The 19875-nt window shown below is 37.7% G+C and overlaps 1 protein-coding gene across 1 annotated transcript in view; it reads left to right on the top strand.

Moving 5' to 3' along the window:
- Positions 1-19875, top strand: part of TINAG (tubulointerstitial nephritis antigen) — a 48792-nt gene that overhangs the window by 2072 nt on the left and 26845 nt on the right. Inside the window, exons 2-6 of the mRNA XM_026845404.1 lie at positions 2723-2786; positions 3813-3902; positions 5516-5630; positions 11403-11526; positions 13706-13856. Of these exons, the coding sequence (XP_026701205.1) occupies positions 2723-2786; positions 3813-3902; positions 5516-5630; positions 11403-11526; positions 13706-13856 (544 nt within the window). The remainder of the gene's footprint in view (positions 1-2722; positions 2787-3812; positions 3903-5515; positions 5631-11402; positions 11527-13705; positions 13857-19875) is intronic.

Genomic DNA, 19875 nt, shown 5'->3' on the forward strand with positions numbered 1-19875 from the left:
GGGGGGGGGGGGGGGGGGGAAAGAAACCTCTAAAAGAACTTTCTAGAACTAGAACGTCTGAGGAACAGGGAAGACAAAATATAATTGGAGGGAAAAAATGGTGAAACAAGAAGGACCGAATGCCTGAGGATTAAGCAAACTATGAATCATTTTTAGAAATTACATATTAGCTGACTTTTAGTAACTTAGACTACACTCCTGCATTTGGCTAAGAATTATTTAAACACTAGAAGATCAGTACACCAAAGTACGTTTCACCTGGAAGATTTTGATCCTTTGGTTGCCTGTGGTTTTGCTGTCAGTGTTTCCTGAGTCATATTTCTTTAAATAAACCAATAAACTGAAGTGCTTTACATAGACCAGAATGAGCAGCAATAAGACTGCTCAGTGCTTTATTTTTGGATCCCTGTCTCTTCACTGACTCGCTGCACAGCAGCAATAAGCTACGCTGTGACTCCTTTGATGGGCGTGCACCATGCTGAGAGCCAGTCTTGATTTAACTATGTGGAACTGCTTTGACTTTGCCTTTACAAACCCAGCATTCAAGATGTTTTGGTGGCTTTTCTGTGTAGTTTCAGAAGAAACTGTGCACATTCCTGCCTTAGATACCTAATAGAAGTTCTGGATTTTTATTATAATTATTATTTTAATTTTTGTGATTAGAAGAACTGTTAGAATTTTATTTATTAACTATATTTATGATTTATTTTATCTTTTTGTTTCAATTACTCTGATGGTACAAAAAGCCCTCAGAGTCAACACACTGGATCTCACCCTGGTGGTGGTATAAAAGTGACAGACAAGAGCGTTTGCTAATTGCTTTAAACCACACAGCCAAGATCTGGCTTACAAGTGAGTAAACCTGAAGACATTTCGCTGACAGAAGTACTTACATTGATACTGGAGGCAAAAGGAGTAAGAGCTGTAAAGATTGGATGCTGGACTGGGAGGGAAGTCCTCATTTATCAAATACTCTTCCTTGCAGTCATGATTTTCACATCATATAATCCCATTCATAAAGTCATCAGGCTGCATGTTCAAATTAATTAATTTCCCACTTAATATATTAATATTCCAACCTAATATATTCACAGCCAGACAGCCAGACAGTCTCTCTTTTAGCTTAGATATCTCTGCTTGCTGCCACTGATGCCTCAGGCAACACTCCAGGCCTCCTAAATCTAAATTTGGCTAGACTAAAGGAACTGTGTAGTCTTAATCTTCAATTCCCTAATCATACATTAATATGAAGCTTCTTCTGTACTTGTCCAGGTTTGCATTTTATCTTGGGCATGGGCGGTGAGACCTGTCAGCAGAACTCCACTGAGGTCCATCCTGTCACTCAGACACCGCATCAATACTTCCTTCCCTTGATATATTTGAAATATCTTGCTTGATGCCTCCTTCCAGCTACCCTCTGATGCTGACTTTATGTCAGACTGTGAGAAACTGTGACACTTAAAAAATTTGCTTTGGGTATTCTCTGCAAAATGTCTCAGATCTTAGCAGAGGCAGAATTAGAGCAGACACTTTGGGCCTTAGACTGCTTAGGTAGGATATAACTCACCTACACCTATGCTAGCTAACATAGCCTGCTGTTTGACTAACAAGGAAGGATAGGCACTTATAATTAATTCATCAGCTCTAGTCTACATTCGTACTTGTTATGAAATTAGCTATGACTTGGACGTGCATATTGCTCTCCTGCCAATAAAGGAGATCTAGCCAGCCAAGGCATACATTTGTATGTCTGGGCAGCCAAACTTCAGCCCTTCCCATGAGAGCGGGATGATCTTCCTCACACTTGTGGTCAGAAAAAAAAGCATGATATAAAGCAAATGCAAGCCAACAATATATTAATATGAAATAAGGTTTAAGCTTCTTGAAGATGGAGGAGAAAGGAGAGCTTGGGGGTTCTGGCTCCAAACCCTTTGAGTGGGGGAAGGAACATGAACTCTACCTGTAGGCTTACCAGTGGAGGAACTGTGACAACAGGCTGGAAAACAAAGACCCATGTGATAAATGTACAATGTTAGTTATAGACTTGATCCAAAGGCCTGCGCAGGCATCTGCATGTTTCTTTTACTGAAGCTTTGACAATCAAGCACACTTAAAGCACGCATAAAGTCCTTTCTCAGTGAAGTATTATAAAAAATTAATTTAGGAGGCGTGTATTAGTTTGGAAAGATCATCACTCAATTTAGGTTTTATACTGGGTTTTGGGGAGTTTATGAAACATACATTTGCCTTGAAATGTAATGGAACTGTCTGTTTTTCAAAGAGGAATTAAAGTGCTGATAAAAACATATATATTCCAATAGGTTTGGTTTTAGTTAGTTTTTAAAAATCTATAACTGGAGAAAAAAAATATTTCTATTTTGATTGCCAATTAGAAAATGACTTTTATTAGAAATATACTCTTTTAAAGTTTATTACTGGAAAATATCTGAAGAATTATTTACATGTAAGAATCATTTTTCAGTGGGTGTTTTGAATCTGTTGCTGATTTTATTTACTATGAATGATAATGTACAAGGTAAAAAATTAAAATACATCAAACTGCCTTCATTACTTGGAAGAAACTGGAAATCGATTTTGCCAACTGTCAACTAAATAATTTATGCATACTGCATACAACCAATTAATTAATAACAAGTGTTTTGACTTCATTAATTTTAAAAATGATTTTTTTTTTTCACACATCTCTATGTTATATTGGCAGGTTGTTATAAAGATGGCCAATATTATGGAGAAGGAACAATAATTAAAGACAACTGCAATTCCTGGTAACGTTTCAGAGAACATCAAATTGAATTTCATTTAGCATATGTCATGAAACAGGAATTAACGTAGTGAGCATCCTTAAATTCCTATTAAACATGTAATCAAATCAAAAGGGCTGGAAGAGTAGTACTGTATTAAGGTATTCTAGAACTAGATTACAGTCAATTTAGAGGAATGGTAAGAGGTCAATGGGCTTTCTAATCGAGATATGAAAATTATAGTATTAAAATCTCCTCTTCACTGGCCTGACTCTCTTCCTGCTCAGTCAATCTGCTGGCTCTGACCCAAGTCAGAATGGTTTCAGCCTAGATGTGGGCATTGACCGGAACACAGCAAACAAATATCATTAAAGTTTAGGGAATTATTTTAGAACGTTTTTCTCTGTTTCATTGGCATGAGTGATGAGACTTTACATTATTTCATAAGGGAAGATTATATATATATATGTATATTTATGTAGAAAAGGAATGAACTGTTTGAGTACCTTTTTCTCTGCCCTGGGACAGGAGCAGGCAGTGCAGGGAGGGGACCTCTGCTGCCCGCCCTGACAGTCAGCTGCCTGAGCCACCTCCCTGCTTTGCCTCTCCAAAAACTCTCCCTTCCCCTCCAACCCCAGGGCAGCCCAGGGGGCTCCAGCAGCACCCAGACAGGGCTGGAGCCCCCACAGCCCTGACTTTAGCCCAGGGTCCTTGAAGCAAGGTGTCTATGGCCACATGACTCCTTTCTGGGTTTCCAGAGTGAAAGTTTTTCAAAACACCTCATTTACAGGATATTGCCTTTTTTCCATGGTATCATTTCACAAAAATGGAAGCAAAATTTTTCAAGTATGACCTTTCCCACAGGCTGTAAACCTTCCCACCTTGTTCCAATTAAGATTCATTAGGTGGTGAAGTGGCAAGAAGTAGCATTATGTTTTCATAAATACTATGTGACATTTATATTGTTTATACTTTTTTTCCTTCATCTTCCTTCTGCTGTTGAAGTGCATACTTTTCATTTTCTGCTTAGTGATATTCTTGCCCTTTTAGCAAATGCCTCCAAAGTCTCTGGAAGTGTTCAAAAGAAGCATGCCTTGTTCGCCAAGACTTAATTCAGCACATCAATTCTGGAGATTATGGGTGAGAACGCTTTTATTTTAAGGTTTCATTGCAGACCACTTTATTGCTCGTTGTATGTATGTGCAAATCACAAGTTATGCAGTTTTCCCCACCCCTTCCTTCCCAGTTACATTACATCAGTTTTACAGTAAATGCACATCTGTGAAACTTCCCTAAATCTCTAGGATATTTTAGAGTTTTAAATGGAAAGATACTGAAATTCCCATGCTGGTAAGGGTTGACATTGTAAACATCTATATAAAATATTCTCCAAATGTAGTAATTTTTTTTTCTCACAAAATGCTATTTAGATCACCTTCCCTTATTCTTCACTTTATTTCTTTTGATAGATATTTAAAGTAATTTTTTCTCCCCCCTCAAGTGCATTGTTCCACATAACAGGCCTCTGTGTAGCATTGGAAGAAGGGACACTGGACCAAATAGAGACCAAGATATCAGAACTTTTGGGGGCTTGGTATACTTCTTGCTACTAGTTCTCATTCCTCCCAGGTAGTGCAGAGGGATTACGGACACCCCAGTTCCAGAGCTGTGCTTTAGGAACCTGCTGGCCATTTACAGGCACAGATGCAAGGGTTGCCTCTCCAGAAGCTGAGGTGCTAAATACACCAACGAAGCCTGTCCAGATTTCAAGCTGTGACTCAGTGCTGAAACATTTTATACTTCATGAGAGACATTCAAACCAACGGAGTTAGGCTAGATAATCAAGTTAGGCACCTGGAGCCCTTCACCTCTCTCTTGTCAGTGGTAAGTGGTAAGGTTTCCCACAGGGTGATTAAGCCCACCTGAGATATGACTCAACTTCTGCAGGTCTTTGTACCCTTCACTGACTACAGGCAGACCAAGAGCGATGAGGCTTCTCATTTGGGCAGCATGAATCCCACCTCCTTGTTCTTTATACACAAGTAAGAAAGAAACAGGTAGAGAGAATGCTCTTCCCTGTGGCTCAGCTCTTTTACAATAGTAATAATTTTCCATGTGTTCCAAATGTGTATGGCTGCAAGGTATTTTTTTTCTGTTGTGCATACTGTTTGCAGGGTTAATGCTATAATCTGAGTTTAGTCTACCTGAGAGTAGGGAAGTAATAATTAAAGGGCCATAGGGGGTCCTTTCTTTCAACTTGGCTATTGCTGTAAAACTCTGGCAGAAGGTGTCAGCTAGGATCTCTGCTGGTTTCAACAGTGTTTCACTGCTGGTGCACCAAAGCTTGGAAGCAATATAACTCACTACATGAAGCTATTAGTTCTCTGTGGGCATCTGGTCTGAAGCATAATTTGAGCATAACTACAAGACAACAGTAATTGTTATGACTGAGCATCTTGTTTTCCAGTACTTCTCTGAAGCATTGCTTGCTCATCTCCTGCAGGCTGACACGATGCTGTCTCAAATCACTACTTTTCATATACTGATGTGTTGCTCCATCCTATACTCATTTGCAGTGGAAGAGCTCATGCTGAATATTTTCTCATGCATATTAAATACAGGTTTTGAAGTGTAATTTGAAAGATTTATTTCTGGATATTATTGTTAGTGGTGCTCTTACAAAGGAACAAGGTATTAATGTGAGTGGCATGTCTAACTTAGGTTTTGTTTGTTTGTTTTCTTCTTTGAGGAAGATGGAAGGCTGACAACTATAGTCAGTTCTGGGGAATGACAGTAGAAGAAGGTTTCAAAAATCGCCTGGGCACCTTCCCTCCATCTCATTCCCTGCTGAATATGAAAGAAGTTCCAGTAAGTGTAATGTGCAGTTGTTAACTTTTAAAATAACTTTATCAAATGGAAAAATGTGGACAGTTATAAGATAATGGTTCAGGGATTCAACACTAAATGCTTCCATGTTGAATATGAAGTTCCTTGATTAGTTCTCCAAACCATAGAGTGTGTGGTCCTATTGATGGAAATAAATCAAACAAGAAGGAGAAAAAGCAAATGCTAACCATTGGGAAGCTGTGCACCAATATTAACTTATCACTGTAGATCTTTGCTTCTTTAGGATGATTCCATACTGTCCTCTCCATTTGCTAATCATTGCAAACATAGCTGTAACCATAAAAAAATAAATCTGAGCATAGTGTATTAAGGCTAACAGCTGAGACTAAACAGCAGTTTAGAAAGAAGCTCTGAAAGCCCATAGGATAAAACAATGTAAAGATGCAGTAGGAGGCTTGAGTTCTGGCCAAATGGAAAGAAAAATGATGGGGAACATGGGAAAACAAGATGATTCTCTACTAACAGCTTTCTAAACCTCTTGGCCATGGCCATTTTCATGCTAGCTAAATTAAATTTCCTGTCATATTTTTATGTTCAAATTAGTTCTGCAGCAAAGCAAATATACTTTAAATTATGTAGGTAGGTTAAGCAATTAAAGAGGAAATGTGTAGTTATTGAATCCAAAGTAGATTTTCCAATGTATTGGATCAGTTCCTTAGCTTCTTTCTTAGAAGATCCAGAATTATGGAAATCATAAACTGAAAAAACTACCTTCCTCACCACAGTGAAATTAGAAAAATTGCAAGTAGATATATCCAAGGTTTGCAAATTACATTAAATATAGCAGGTTTTAATCTTTATCTTCTATATAGTTCAGGCAAATGACACCATTTGATTATCTATTTGACGTCAGTTGTTGATGCTTCTTGTAAATGTGTATGGCAGAAGGTTTTCCACATCACGGAAGGCCTTGTGGGGACAACAGTGAAGAGCTAACACTTAACAGGGGATTTTTGAAAGATGGGGAGGACCATGTGCCTCTGCAAGAATTTTAATAATCCTAATGCTTTCCCTTGATGCAAACTGGTTCTTTGTCCCACACAAAGTCAGCTTTCTGCACCAGCATGGTGAGATACTGGGCTGTGGCCCATATTGGCCAGCTTGCTCAAAATTACACTGTGGAAGGTTGTCAGAGCAAGAAGATGACAGAAATTAAGCTTTGGATTTTTGCCGCATGTGGTTTGCTAGAGTACTCTTCAGAGCCAAAGGAAGATCCATTTCAGTTGAAGATGGCAAGTCAAAATAAGACAATGACATAAAACGTTTAGTGCCATAGTTAGTACATACTTTCCACAAATCACCAGTGAACTGCATTGAGGCTGAAGAGAACTGGGGTTGATTTGTTGTTGTTGTCTTTATCCTTGAGGAATACATTGTGATGCTTATAAAGCAGAAGCAAAAAGTGATTATGTACCTAGCTCAGAGACTGACATCTATATTACCAGATATCTCACTAGACAAATCCCACCTAGGAAAACAAGAAATGGAAGTTTATAAGGAATTATTTATGATATTTCCTTTTTTCCATTCAGCTTGGGGTAGCTGGTCCAGCCTATTGAATCATTGTTATTAAGCTTCCTGTAGCTACTTTTACTGCTACACTACTTACAGCCTTTGTTCAACCAATTTATTTCTCAGGCTTGTTTTCCCTATCTGCTATCTCTTTATGAAATCTGAGCTGCAACCCAACTACCTTTGGCTCTGCCAGACACCCAAGGATCTTCAATTCATTCTTCTTCAGAAATCCAGCTTTGCACATTCATGCATTTAGCCCTCACGAAGTCCTACATGTTGCCGGAAGCACAAGCTTTGCACAGGATTTTAAGAAACCTTTCTACTTAACCCCCCCCCCCCAAAATATAAAATAATAATGTCTGTATGACAGCTTCTGGAGAATTCTTTGAACTTGCAGAAAATTGCTCTGAATTGTACATGAGCCTGTCTCCTACCTATGGCTTCTCTTCAGAATTATCAGACCTTTCTTACTCTTACCCCAGTGGTTTCTGTCTTAGCTAGTCTTGATGTAAAAATATTTTTCTCTGAAGCTTCCTGCAAAGCTGAAAATCTCCCTGATTCTGTCCCCTTCTATAGTTTTCTACAAGAATATCATGTCTTTAGCATCCTTGTTCTACCTTGGGAAATTTCCTATCTGGCACATTTTAATACTTCACAAAAACATACAAAAAAATGGTCGTCTTTACTCATAGCCAGTTCCATATCTACCATTACTGCATGATCCAGCAGTTTCATAGCATGGATTGAGCTCACCAGGGGTACATAGACATGTTCTAATGGGCAAGCAAATAGTAGCCATGGAGTTAAATTCCAGGCACTTTTAAAGATAAGTATTTTACCAGATTTTCCAAGACATTTGCCCCTGCTTTGCCTTCCATGAATAATTTTCTGTCACTGATACTTTGTGAAGCATATTAACACATTAAGTCCTAAGTGATAAAAAACAAGTGAGTTTTCATGACAGTGTTTCCAGTAAGCTTTACCTGTAACTAGGTGACAGTTCACAAGACAGTAAAAGGATATGAATGATATCGTAAAATTCAGAAATAATGACTGTTTAATATTTTTCAGAGGCATTCTCCAAACCTTAATGGCTTGACCTTTATGTGGCCTTGTTCAGTACCAATTCATCTGCAGTTACTTATTGTGGATGAATTGTCAGTAATTAAATATTCATGCATTCTCTCAGGTTATTAATTTTGCAAGTAAGAAAACTGCAAGTCATTTGACCAGAGTCATATATTTAGTTGATAAAAATGCTACAATAAATGTTCAGGAGTTTTTGGCTGTATCTTGTGCTTACCTGATCAAAACTTGGTAGGTCTGTTAATGCAGAAGGAAAACCATAGCTACTCATTCATTAAATGCAACTTCTTGTTTACTTTAAACAAAAATTTATTCAACATGCTACTGGTCTACTGTTTAGGGAATAAATGACAGTTTCTGGTAGCTAAGAACCTCCTGTTCTGATTATTTTCTACTGTCTTTTGTGGATGCTTGACAAAACATTTTTGTGTAGAAGGGGCTCCTTACATAATTGCATGGAAAAAAAGATTCAAGAATGTAAAGCCCTTCTGTTAACCACTTTACCTCTGTGGCAGATTCTTAGTTCTCAGCAGTGCTGTGAAGTTTAGTTGTGGAGGAGAGGCTTTTTAGCTGTTTCTTTGACTGACATATCCAACTACAAATATAGCTTCATAACATTGCTTCAAAATAAACAGGGAGAGTAATAAAGTGTCATTTTGTATTAAGTATCAAAGAACTCGTAAAGACAATGTGAAGGTATACAAAATACACCAGGTGTTCCACTGATGTATGACTTTTCATAGTAAAAATGCTCAGGAGTTTTAGATCTTCCTTTCACAGACTGAAGGTCATGCATGTCCATTTTGTCTTCACAAAGCAAATGATGTCCAGAACCTTTTCCCTACATTAAAAAAAAAAAATATTGCTTTCCCTCAGAAAAACCATTTCCACATTTGCAGATTCAATAATCTTCAGCCTTTTTTCTCTGATGGGCCATCTAGTTTTTTTGAAGAAGTCATAGATGAAATACAAGTGTTTGTATCCACTTACTTTCGTGCTTTGGCCAGACTGCTAGATTCACTGCAGAGAACACATGTGAAGGTTTAAAAATAGTTTGCCAGTCATTTTGCTGATTGCACTGTGCTGTCTGATGCTGGTCCATGGAACATATGTTGAGAAACAATTTTCTAGACTTACTGTTTGACACAACAACAGCGCTTCTCAATATCAAGGTAGCAATTTCTGACACAAAAACCTAATGTTTCTGGCTACAGGTCAATCCTGCATTTCTAAATGACAAGGCTGAGTGTTAATGAGGTATTTGCTCTGGGATTTACAATATGAGGCTATTAAATACATTGTCAATAATTTAGGAATACGTAAAGTAATACATTGTCTCAAACCAAAGATCTATTTAGAATTTTGCCTTTCTTAACTGCCTCATTTTTAGCATTGTAAACGGCCATTGCAAACATAAGTGTGGTAAACAATCTCTGCCAAATTTTGCTTGCTTCCTCATTGATAATGTGCAGTCTTATCATGTAAAATAGATGCTATTTGTCTGGGATTTTACCTATATGATTCATTTTCAAAGTAAATCTTGCACATGTTCTTGCTCATTTATAATGAACACCATGATAATTTCGCAAGGTATTCTTTGATTTAGCTGTTGCTCTCTGTGTGTCATTTGAAATTACAAGTCCTAACAAGGTTGTAACAAGCCTTTGAAAGAGCAGACTTTTGAAGGTGATTAATAAAAACACTGAGATTAATATTTTATCAAGATTTAAAAGATTAGTGGCTTGCTATGGGTGGGGGTAAGACTTTCAAAAGTACTTAAGTGACTTAACAGCTTGCAGTATACTTTAATGGCATTTAGGACTCAGAGCCTGCGTCTAACATAATGAACCTAGAAGCACTTGAGAGTTAGTGAGTCTGGGCATATGCACAGACTGCAACAATTTGTCTCTTGGATTTGTATCCTAATCCAATGTCAGATACAGACCTGAGGTACAAGCTGCTTTTTTCCTTACCCACTTCTTCTCAGCCATGGTTTTTCTGTGGGAAATCCAGCAGTCCAAGCTGGATGGAGGCACTGCTGTTTCCCAGTGAATACAACAAAGTGGTCTGGATACAGCCAAAGTGGTAAAGTTTGGTTCCCCATGAGTCCTGAAATAGATTGAAAGAACTGGCCTCAAATATTTAAATCATCTTAGGAAAAGGTATGTAGTCTTATGTCACATAAGCAATTTAGAAAAAATGGTACAGCAAGGACACCCAGAATTAGAAGACTAAGTAAATCAAAGTAAAATAAAGGAATTTTCACAGGATATAAGCCATTGGGCTTGAGGGTATGAGCCTGCTTATAAGAAAGAAGCATCGGGAATGTTTTGCTTAGGAATAGATTATCATATTTTGTACACTGTATTTTTCTCTGGAACAGATGTTATCAACAGTTATTTGAGACAAACTGATAGACTCACAGAACAAATTATTAGCAGTTGGACCAGATGGTTCTTGCATATGCGGATATTTGTGCAAAGCTGGGAGGACATAAATTAAGGCTGAGAGATAAAGGTGCCAAAAATGGCTGTTCAAATGGCTTTAGCAAGCAGACCATGAATTTTCATCAACTCAACATCAGATTGCAAAGCAGAATGAAAATCATTGATTTTTGTTCTGAAATGAGAGTAAGTGCTGGGGATCAAAAATCTTTGTGTAAAAAACAAACCAGTCATACACTGTACTGATGTGTCCCCCATGGTAAATAAAATTTCCTACCTACAGCCACGTGTCAAAGAGAATTTGGTAACAGGTATTTAACTCCACTGCTATTTGTAGCAGAAGGCTTTTCTTTCTAAAAATGCCAGCTGGGTTATAATTAACATGTTTCATAGGGAATTGTTGTTTGAGATAAAAAGCAGAGAGAAACTGGACAGGTTATTCCAGTTGGTTGTTGTGGAGCTCAACTTTCCAGCTCAGTTAGTGGAGTGCCAGAACCCCCTTGCTCTCAGAGGGTCCATAGCACCCAGCCACAGGGTAACCACCACAGGGATGCTTGGGAAGACACAGGTGCAAATGTTTTAGGTTTCCTCAATTTAAAAATAAAAAATTTCAAAAACAAAATTAGGATAAAATTTAAGACAAAATTAGGAACTGAAGCATATACAGATCTCCTACATTCTGTTTTAGGGAAACTCACTTCCAGAAGAAAAATTTCCTGCATTTTTTTCAGCCACTTATGCATGGCCTGAGTGGATTCATGATCCTCTGGATCAACGGAACTGTGGAGCATCCTGGGCTTTTTCAACTGCAAGTAATATTATTATTTTTTTCATTTTAAAAATATAATTGATGTTAATGTGTGATGAAAATCTGTAGTGATTAGTAATGAAGTAATTTCAGCTTGCTTTTCACTTTTTATCAACAAATAGGAACATTTAATATTGCTACATCTTTCCTCTAAGTTGTCCCAAAGTCTTGAAAAGTCAACCTAAGCTGTAGAGCATTGTTTGCTTTTCATAAGTTTGTGAAGCATAGGGAGTTTTTTTGGTGACAGAAAGTAGAAAATGAGTCGACTAATTCACTTTATCATAACTTGTAGAGTAACTTTTAAAAACCTGCATCCTCTGCTTGCACAACTACATACTTGAAAGCTTAAAACAGGTGGCTTTATTGTTTTTATATGTGTTTATGTATTTGTGTATTTGCCATTGTCCAACACTTGCTATTCAAGTAAATCAAGTATAATCTTTTCAATAATTTTATGAGAAGAAAACCCAGAAACTGGTTAGATATTTGTGGAAGAAACTGTTTTCATATTCTCTAAGCGAAGAAATATCAATAATGCAATTCAACTACATGTGCTACAATCTCTGGTTTTGTGAAAAATGGACAGAAGTGTTCATGTCACTTTCTCCAGAGAAGCTACAGCGATCAATTATGTTCAATTTTCTTATGCTGCAATAAATCTCAGTTCACATTGGGATATATAATGATAGAGAAAAACATATGCAATCAATCTTTATGATTTGATCTGGCCAGTGGGTTTTCACAGGTGCAGTTTCCTGCAACTGGTTCTTTAAATCACAACAGTAAGAGCAGGAAAGCAGTATTTAGGTCAGTTAATCCCAGCTCCCTGCCAAAATCAGACTGAAGACGCTCTGTTACTAATATGCCTTGTCCAGTGTAGTTTTAAAAGAGAAAACCAAGAGAGTTTCTAACAGCTCTCTTGACAGATTACTGCAGAGATGAACACAGATCACTGAGTGACCTTCCACATATTCAGTCTAAATGTTCCCTTTCATAAATGAATCTTTTGATTTTAATTCACGTAACCATTTTCAATGTTAAGTATTATGAGATGCCTACCCATGTTGTTTAGTTGCTTCTAACATTTTCAATCTGAATTTTCAATATTTTTTTGTAAGATTATTCATTGCTCAATGAATAAACAAGCACTGCTGTATCATTTTTTCTCATCATGAGTAATTCCTGTAAGTATTCCAAAACTCTTCAGTAAAGTTTTTACATCTATGAAAACAAATTCATTATCATGTGTCACCTCACAAAAGCACGAAAGACAGTCCTTGTCAGCTGCCATTAGCAAATCCACTCTTCTGAAGTCTCATCCAAAGCTCACTGAAGTTAGTGTTGATTTTAATGGGGCTTTAGATTTTAAGGGATTTTAAAAAAATTATTTTCATGTTCAAAAATGAAAAGCTAACAATGATAAAAATACAATTTAAGCACAGGTAATGACTGGAATAGGGGCTTAATAATTGTTTCATTGTCACTTGTTAAAGAAAGAAGTGGCTTAATTTCACCAACAATTCAGTTAACCTAGTCTGCCTTTAAAACAGTGCATAAATACATTAGTATTTAGAATTATGACTATTTGCTTGAGTTCAGACATCTAAAGTGTCTATCTCAGAAAAATATTTTGTATGATAAGGGAAGAAAGTCTAACGAATCCCACATTTACACATTAATATAACCATTTCCAAATATTCTTTTCAGTACAACTTTTAGTCTTGAACTATTTTCTTCATAGAACTGTTCATTTTTGGTTTTCTTTTTTTCTCAAATAAAGGAAGAAAAGGCAGAAAAGAAAGAAAAGAAATTTGGAGATTCGGCAGAGCAATTTGCATCTTCTGCTGAAGTCAACCAGAGATAAATATGCACTTACAAACATGGTAGAGTCTATAAGAAAAAAATTATGTAAATTCCTATTCTGATATTTAGATATTTGAGACTTTATCATAACCCATAAATCAGTGGATTTATAACATTGAAGCAAAGTTGCTCATGATACTTTTCAGTTTCACAATCCTCTTTCTCAAAATTCTGTACAGATTATATCTGTATTGTTATATAAAGGTACCTCCACAGACAGAAAATACTGAAGTTGTATTTCAGTCCCTCTTTCAGAATAACCAACGTGAAGTTGTGACTAATTATTTGGTTTTGGTAACAGAAAGTTTGTTTTGAAACAGGTGTTGCAGCAGATAGAATAGCAATTCATTCCGAGGGTCAGATCACAGACAATCTTTCTGCACAGAATTTGATCTCTTGTGATACCAGGAATCAACATGGGTGTAATGGTGGAAGTATTGATGGTGCTTGGAGATATCTCAAAACACATGGGTAAATATTTTATCTATCTGCTTAGATTATTTTAACTCAAACCAGTTGCTCAAGTTACAGTGCTGCTTTTGTTACAGTGATGCTTTCTGACCTTTCAAAAAAGAAGCATTTAGTTCTGCCCTAGGACAGATTAAGTGTATTAGTTCACCAAGAGTACCACTCTCTCATTTACACCTTCTTTAAATCAACTTCATGAAGCCCAGGAAATATGAAGCATTCCCAAAGAAATAAGTGAAAACTGTTTTGTATGAGGGCTCTCAGTGAGAAAACTCTGAAATTACCTAGCTCCCATTTTAAGTCTTATTACATCTAGATGTTGTCATTAGCTGTAATACAGCTGGTGAAAATAGCAGCCTCTCTAAAAGAAAGACAAATAAAACAGGGTTTTTAATGTCAAAGACAACACTGTAAGTGGACACAAAACTTCTGTGGTTCTTGGGATACGGGCTCTTCATGTCAAACAACCTTGAATAAGCAGCCAGTTTCATGAGACAACATTTTGAATATTCAAAAGGATGAGATATTGTCTTTCTGTAAAGCAAACTGTAATCATGCCATCCCAAGCTTGTGTCAGAATGCAACCCTGTAGCAAGGATTATACCTAGACCCTTCTTCCTTCAGGTCACACTAACCAAAGTTAACAGTTCTCAAACTCCATATGAAGAGCTAGAAACTTTTTAAAATGACACATAGTAATTTATAGAATCACAGAATGATTTAGGTTGGAATGAACTTCTGGAGGTCATCTAGTCTAGTGTTCTGCTCAAAGCATGATTAAATCTGAATTTAGGTCAGGCTGCTCAGGCCTTGTCCTTGGTCACATTTTGGGTATCTCCAAGGATGGAGGTTCCACAACCTTTCTTGCAGCAGGTCACTTTGACCACTCTTGTGGTCAAACATTTTTTTCTTACATCTAATCAGCATTTTCCTTGGTACAACTTGTGACTGGTACCTTTCAGCTTTTCACTGTTCATCTGCAAGAAGAGTCTTGTTCTGTCTCCTTTGTGACCTCTCCTTATGTAGTTGAAGGCAGTAATTAAATCCCCTTTTAGCCTTCTCTTCTCTGGGTTGAACAAATTCAGCTGCCTCAGCCCCTCCTTGCATATCATATGCTCCAGCCCCCTAAGTGCCTTCCACTGGACTTGCTCAGTTTATCAGTGTCTTTACTGAGGATCCCACAACCAAGCACAGTACTCCAGACATAACCTAAGTGGCAATTTACGGGGAATAATCACTTTTCATAATGTCTTGGCTATGTTCTTGCTAACACAACCCAGAATTGATTGTGCACATTTGCTAAGAGTGGACTTACTCACTGATGACCCATGTTCAACTTTCCGCTCATCAGGATGCCAGGTCCTTCGTGAAACTTTTTTCCACACAGACAGTGCCCTGCCAGTACTGCTGCTTGGGCAGTTCTGGCTTTGAGACAGCATTTGGCTTCTGCCTTTGATTGAACTTCTTGAGGTTTCTGTCAGCTCATTTTTCTAGTCTGTTAATCTTGCTCTGAGTGGCAGCCCTGCATACTTAATCACTCCCCACCAATTTGGCATCCTCCACAAATTTACTGAGGGTGCCACTGTCCAGATTGTTAATAGAGATGCAAAACTGTGTTGCCACTGTTTTGACTCCTGAGGAATGCTGCTAGTAAACACTCACCGGTCACTTTGATTTGTTGAGCTTTAGGCATGCCAGTTCAGTTCAGTTACTGATCTTGTAAGCAACTTATCTAGTCTAATCAATAGGAGAACATCACAGGAGACCATGCTGAAAGCATTGCTAAAGTCAAGGTAAATGATATCCACTGCTTTTCTGGTTCTCAGTGGAGCCAGTTATTTTATCATGGACAGATCATCTCATCTTATCTCATCATGATGAGGCATAATTTGCCATGGTAAATCTCTGCTGCCCATTTCCAGTGAACTTGAACTTCATGTGCCTGGAAATGGCTTCCAGGAGAATTTGCAATAACCAGATTTTATATATTGTATAATTACATTCTGCTGTTTCTCATATTATCCAAAAATCTTTTGTACTTCTTGTTCCATAACAAAATCTATTTCCTCTCTCATTTTCATACACTTTCATCCCTTACTCTGTCTTTGATATACCCGATACTGTCAGACAGAAAGATCCTAGGTGTGCTGTCTACCAACTTTCAATTTCAGTTAAAACACAACCAAACAACCAATCAAACCATAGAAAGAGCAAAAAGATGTCAGACGTGGTGCATCAGATATCATAGTTGACATGGCAGCCTGGGGATCCTGGTGAAAACCAAAGAGCTGTCATTCACATGGGCACAGTTATACAGAGTGATCATTCTGCTTTCTTCGATGTACCAGATTATTTCTGATCTGATAAGGATTTTGTATTGTATGGGGAGGGATTACACCAAGTGTTCCTATGTCTTTCTGTCTCAGGGTTTAAACACTAAACTAATTTTGACCTAGGTTTTGAGTGGGAGACCCTTTAGGTGAGTGATTGCAGTGGGCAGTAATAGGTTCCACCTAACAAAGGGCCCTCAGCACCTCATGGAGGAAAGGCAAAGGCTTCATTCATGAAGAAATTAAAGTTATAGCTTAGATTTTAAGCAACACTTTTCTGTAACTAGAAGAACAGGCTCTTTTAATCAGTAGCTCATGCTCTTAAGTGAGTAAATACAACTCACTCTGGCTGGACTGTTTGCTTGCCTCCCATGTTAAGGACAGGAACACAACAATTGCCAGTGTAGATAATACTCATTAAAATGGATCTCTTATCTCCACAACAGTTGGAGCAAGATATTTTTAGTGGAAAATCCCTAAAGCATGCAGCAATAGGACAACCTCCTAGTCTTTTGTTCCCTCTGACTTTTATCCCTGTATGGGCATAAGCATGTGAGCCCATAATGTTTCTTCCTATACCAGAAAGCTGTATTTCATTTTACCTGAAGCAGTGTGGTTAGTGATGCAGTCTGTTCTGCAGAGGCAGTTTAAGTATACAACAGTTAGCTTATTTCTGTAAGGAAAATAAAGCAAGCTGAAGCTGTATGAGGCATTATCAACCTAGCTGTACCCAGACAGGAGCTTGTGCTGGTGTAAACACAGTAGTGAGAAGATTGCTCCCTGACTGACCACAGAGTACCAGTGTGGAAGCGGTATGCAGAGCAGGCTTTCTGACTGACAGAAGCCTGGAAGCATACAGAGAGTGCACCTCAGCTTACAAGAGCACACCTGTGAACTGTCTTTTTGCCTCCAAAGTCTCTCCATGGTAGGGGGGTTGGAATTAGATGATGTTTAAGGTCCCTTCCAACACAAACCATTCTATCATTTTTGTTCAGTCACCTGAGATGCCTCATGGTATTCACCAGCCTCTTGCAGCTGACTGTATGAATAAAGAATCTGCAGGGCATCAAATTTGTGAGAACCATCACAAATTTTTGGAGACTATCTCATTCTCCAATAAATCTCTGCAGTCCAAGACTATTTTCTCAGTCCATTCATTTAGCTTCCTGTCCCCATGGAGCCAGCTCCAATGTCAAACAGCACTTTGCTCTTACAGACCTCTGATTGCTACACATTCTTAACCCTGATCATTAGTTCACCATCAAAGTACCACACACACAAAAATATCTCTCCTTACCTATTTTTATAAACAACATTTCTAAATTCTGATTTTCTTTCCTGAAGTTCAAATGATATTTCAAATCTTCTTCCAACAGTTCCAGACACAAATAAACACCTCAAGGAAAATATCTCAATATCTGTGAGGACAGATACTGGAAGAACACAAGAATGCTGGATCTGAGCAAGAGTACATCTAGCCCAATAGTTTTTTTCTGACAATGACCAAGAGCAAACAGTATCAGAAAAAAAACCCTAAACATTTTTTGATTCACTGAACTGATAACTGAATAATTTTTGCTGCTGAAACCCTATAATCCTCAGCTCTTTACCTTTGACAATGAAAAAAAAATGGAAATTTATAACATAAAAGTCTGAAGTGTCTTTTGCATGAGCCCTGTTAAATAGTGCTTGTTTTCTCATACTTTCATGTGGCTCTTATTTTCTGAGCCAGTATATTGTGATCATTTTTTTTTTTGTTATTTCCATGCACTCTGATAGGGAGAAAGCACATTAATTTTCTGCGGGGGCTTGTAAATTTTCACAGCAGGTGTTCAATGCTGTTTTAAACCTTCTGGTTTTCTGATTTCTGAAGTGTGCTTATCTCAAGTTTTTGATAGATTTTCAGGAAAATTGAGTTCTGGACTAAACCATCCCCAGTGATGTCAATGGAAGACTTCCATAAAGCTCAAAGAGGTTAGGTCAGTGCTGAGACCTGACTATTCAGGATCACTGAGCACCCAATTAACAGTGAAATCTGCTATATGTGGAGCTTAAAAGCTGTTTAATTCTCTCTCTCTCTCTCTCTCTCTCTCTTTCTGTCTTCCTCCATTAATTAAATAATAAATCTGTATTCCATTTCTAAATATTATTAAATTTGGGCATTTCAGTTACCAGCTATAATTTATGAGGAATTACTGTGCTTTGAAAACATCTATTTTATCTGCACAGGGAAAGTAAAAGCTTATAGTCTTTAAGACTGAGGAAGAAATATTTCATTTTCAATTAGTAAAAAGTTTACACATTTGAATGCAATTAGGACTTGGTCTGATTTGTACCTTGGGCTCTTAGCTGTTGCATGATATGATAAAGATATTGTTATTAGTTTGGGCCAACTTGCTAATAACATAATCTAAAACTTCTCATCTCACAATTCAAACATATAAATACAATAAAACCACAAATATTTTCATTAGATTGAACACATAAACATGACTTCAGATGAATTCTGTCAAGAATGTATGAACACACCATAGAGTTTGCTGCTTCTCCCCAGATGCTGCTTGCTCCTAGTAGTATTTTTGTATATGTGTATGTACATGTGCACATTAACACATTCACGCATAATTTCTGCTTTTCTTCTATGACCCTTCTGGCAAGGTCTTCTTCTTGAAATTTTTTTAACATTTACTGTTGTGCTGATGCTTCAGCACGTACAAACTCATGCTTCGGAAAAAAGGTGTTAAATTATGTTATTCATGACTGCAGAAACTGTAGTTAGTGAAAAGATTCAAAAGTGACTGTTAGTTCAGATTGAGTTATCATGTCTGGATTACCACAAAACTCCACTATGCCAGTGTGTCATTTGGTGCTTCACTTCTTTTGCCACAGAAAAAAGACTCATCTGTGCAGAACATGAAAGAAGGGGGGAAAAATATCCCTATCCCAGGAATTAATTTCTCCTCTGTTGTCTCCCTCTGAGGTGTTTCTAAGTACACCTGAGGAATAGGTGTCATACCATTCTTTACACTGAGTTGCAACCACTTATTCCTGCCCTGATTGTGCTAGATTGTGCTCCAAGGACTGTATTTGCTCAACTTACCTGCCTTGCATTCTTGATTGCAGTCCACAGCAATCCTCTTTTTGTAATCTGTGATCAGTGGTGACTAGAATGATTATGCATATAGAGATAAATAAATTTTGTAAACATTACATATGTATACATATATAAACCAAAGGTTTCCTTCTACCCAGCCATAGAAACAAAGCGCTATAATTTTATAAATGAATAATAATCTGTGGGAGAGCTGAGCACGCACACGACCAATGTGATCAAGCAATGCCCGTTTATTACAACTAAGAAAGCCCTTTTATACTGTTCTCCCGCACACGTGAGGAACATGCAGTACAAGTCCTCAAGACTGGACAGTTAACTTAGCCCGTGCTTTAAACCTTCTTATGATTGGATAAAAGGTGCTACATCAGCCTTGCCAGGCACCTGCCTTGTGGAACTTCCTCTTCTGTCCCAACCCCTTCCGGGGGTTGTTTGTCTCGTCGAGTTTCTTCCCTGTCAGTCAAGGTTACGTCCTTATCGCATTCTTGCTCGGCTGAGGCTCTTATCAGTCTTGTTCTCACGCAGGATTGCTCACATGGCCATTCTCTCGCAGAACGCCCTCTAGAATCCCAACAATAAC

This window comes from Athene cunicularia (genome assembly GCF_003259725.1).
Source record: "Athene cunicularia isolate RWA chromosome 3 unlocalized genomic scaffold, athCun1 chr3_part1, whole genome shotgun sequence".
Classification (NCBI taxonomy): Eukaryota; Metazoa; Chordata; class Aves; order Strigiformes; family Strigidae; genus Athene; species Athene cunicularia.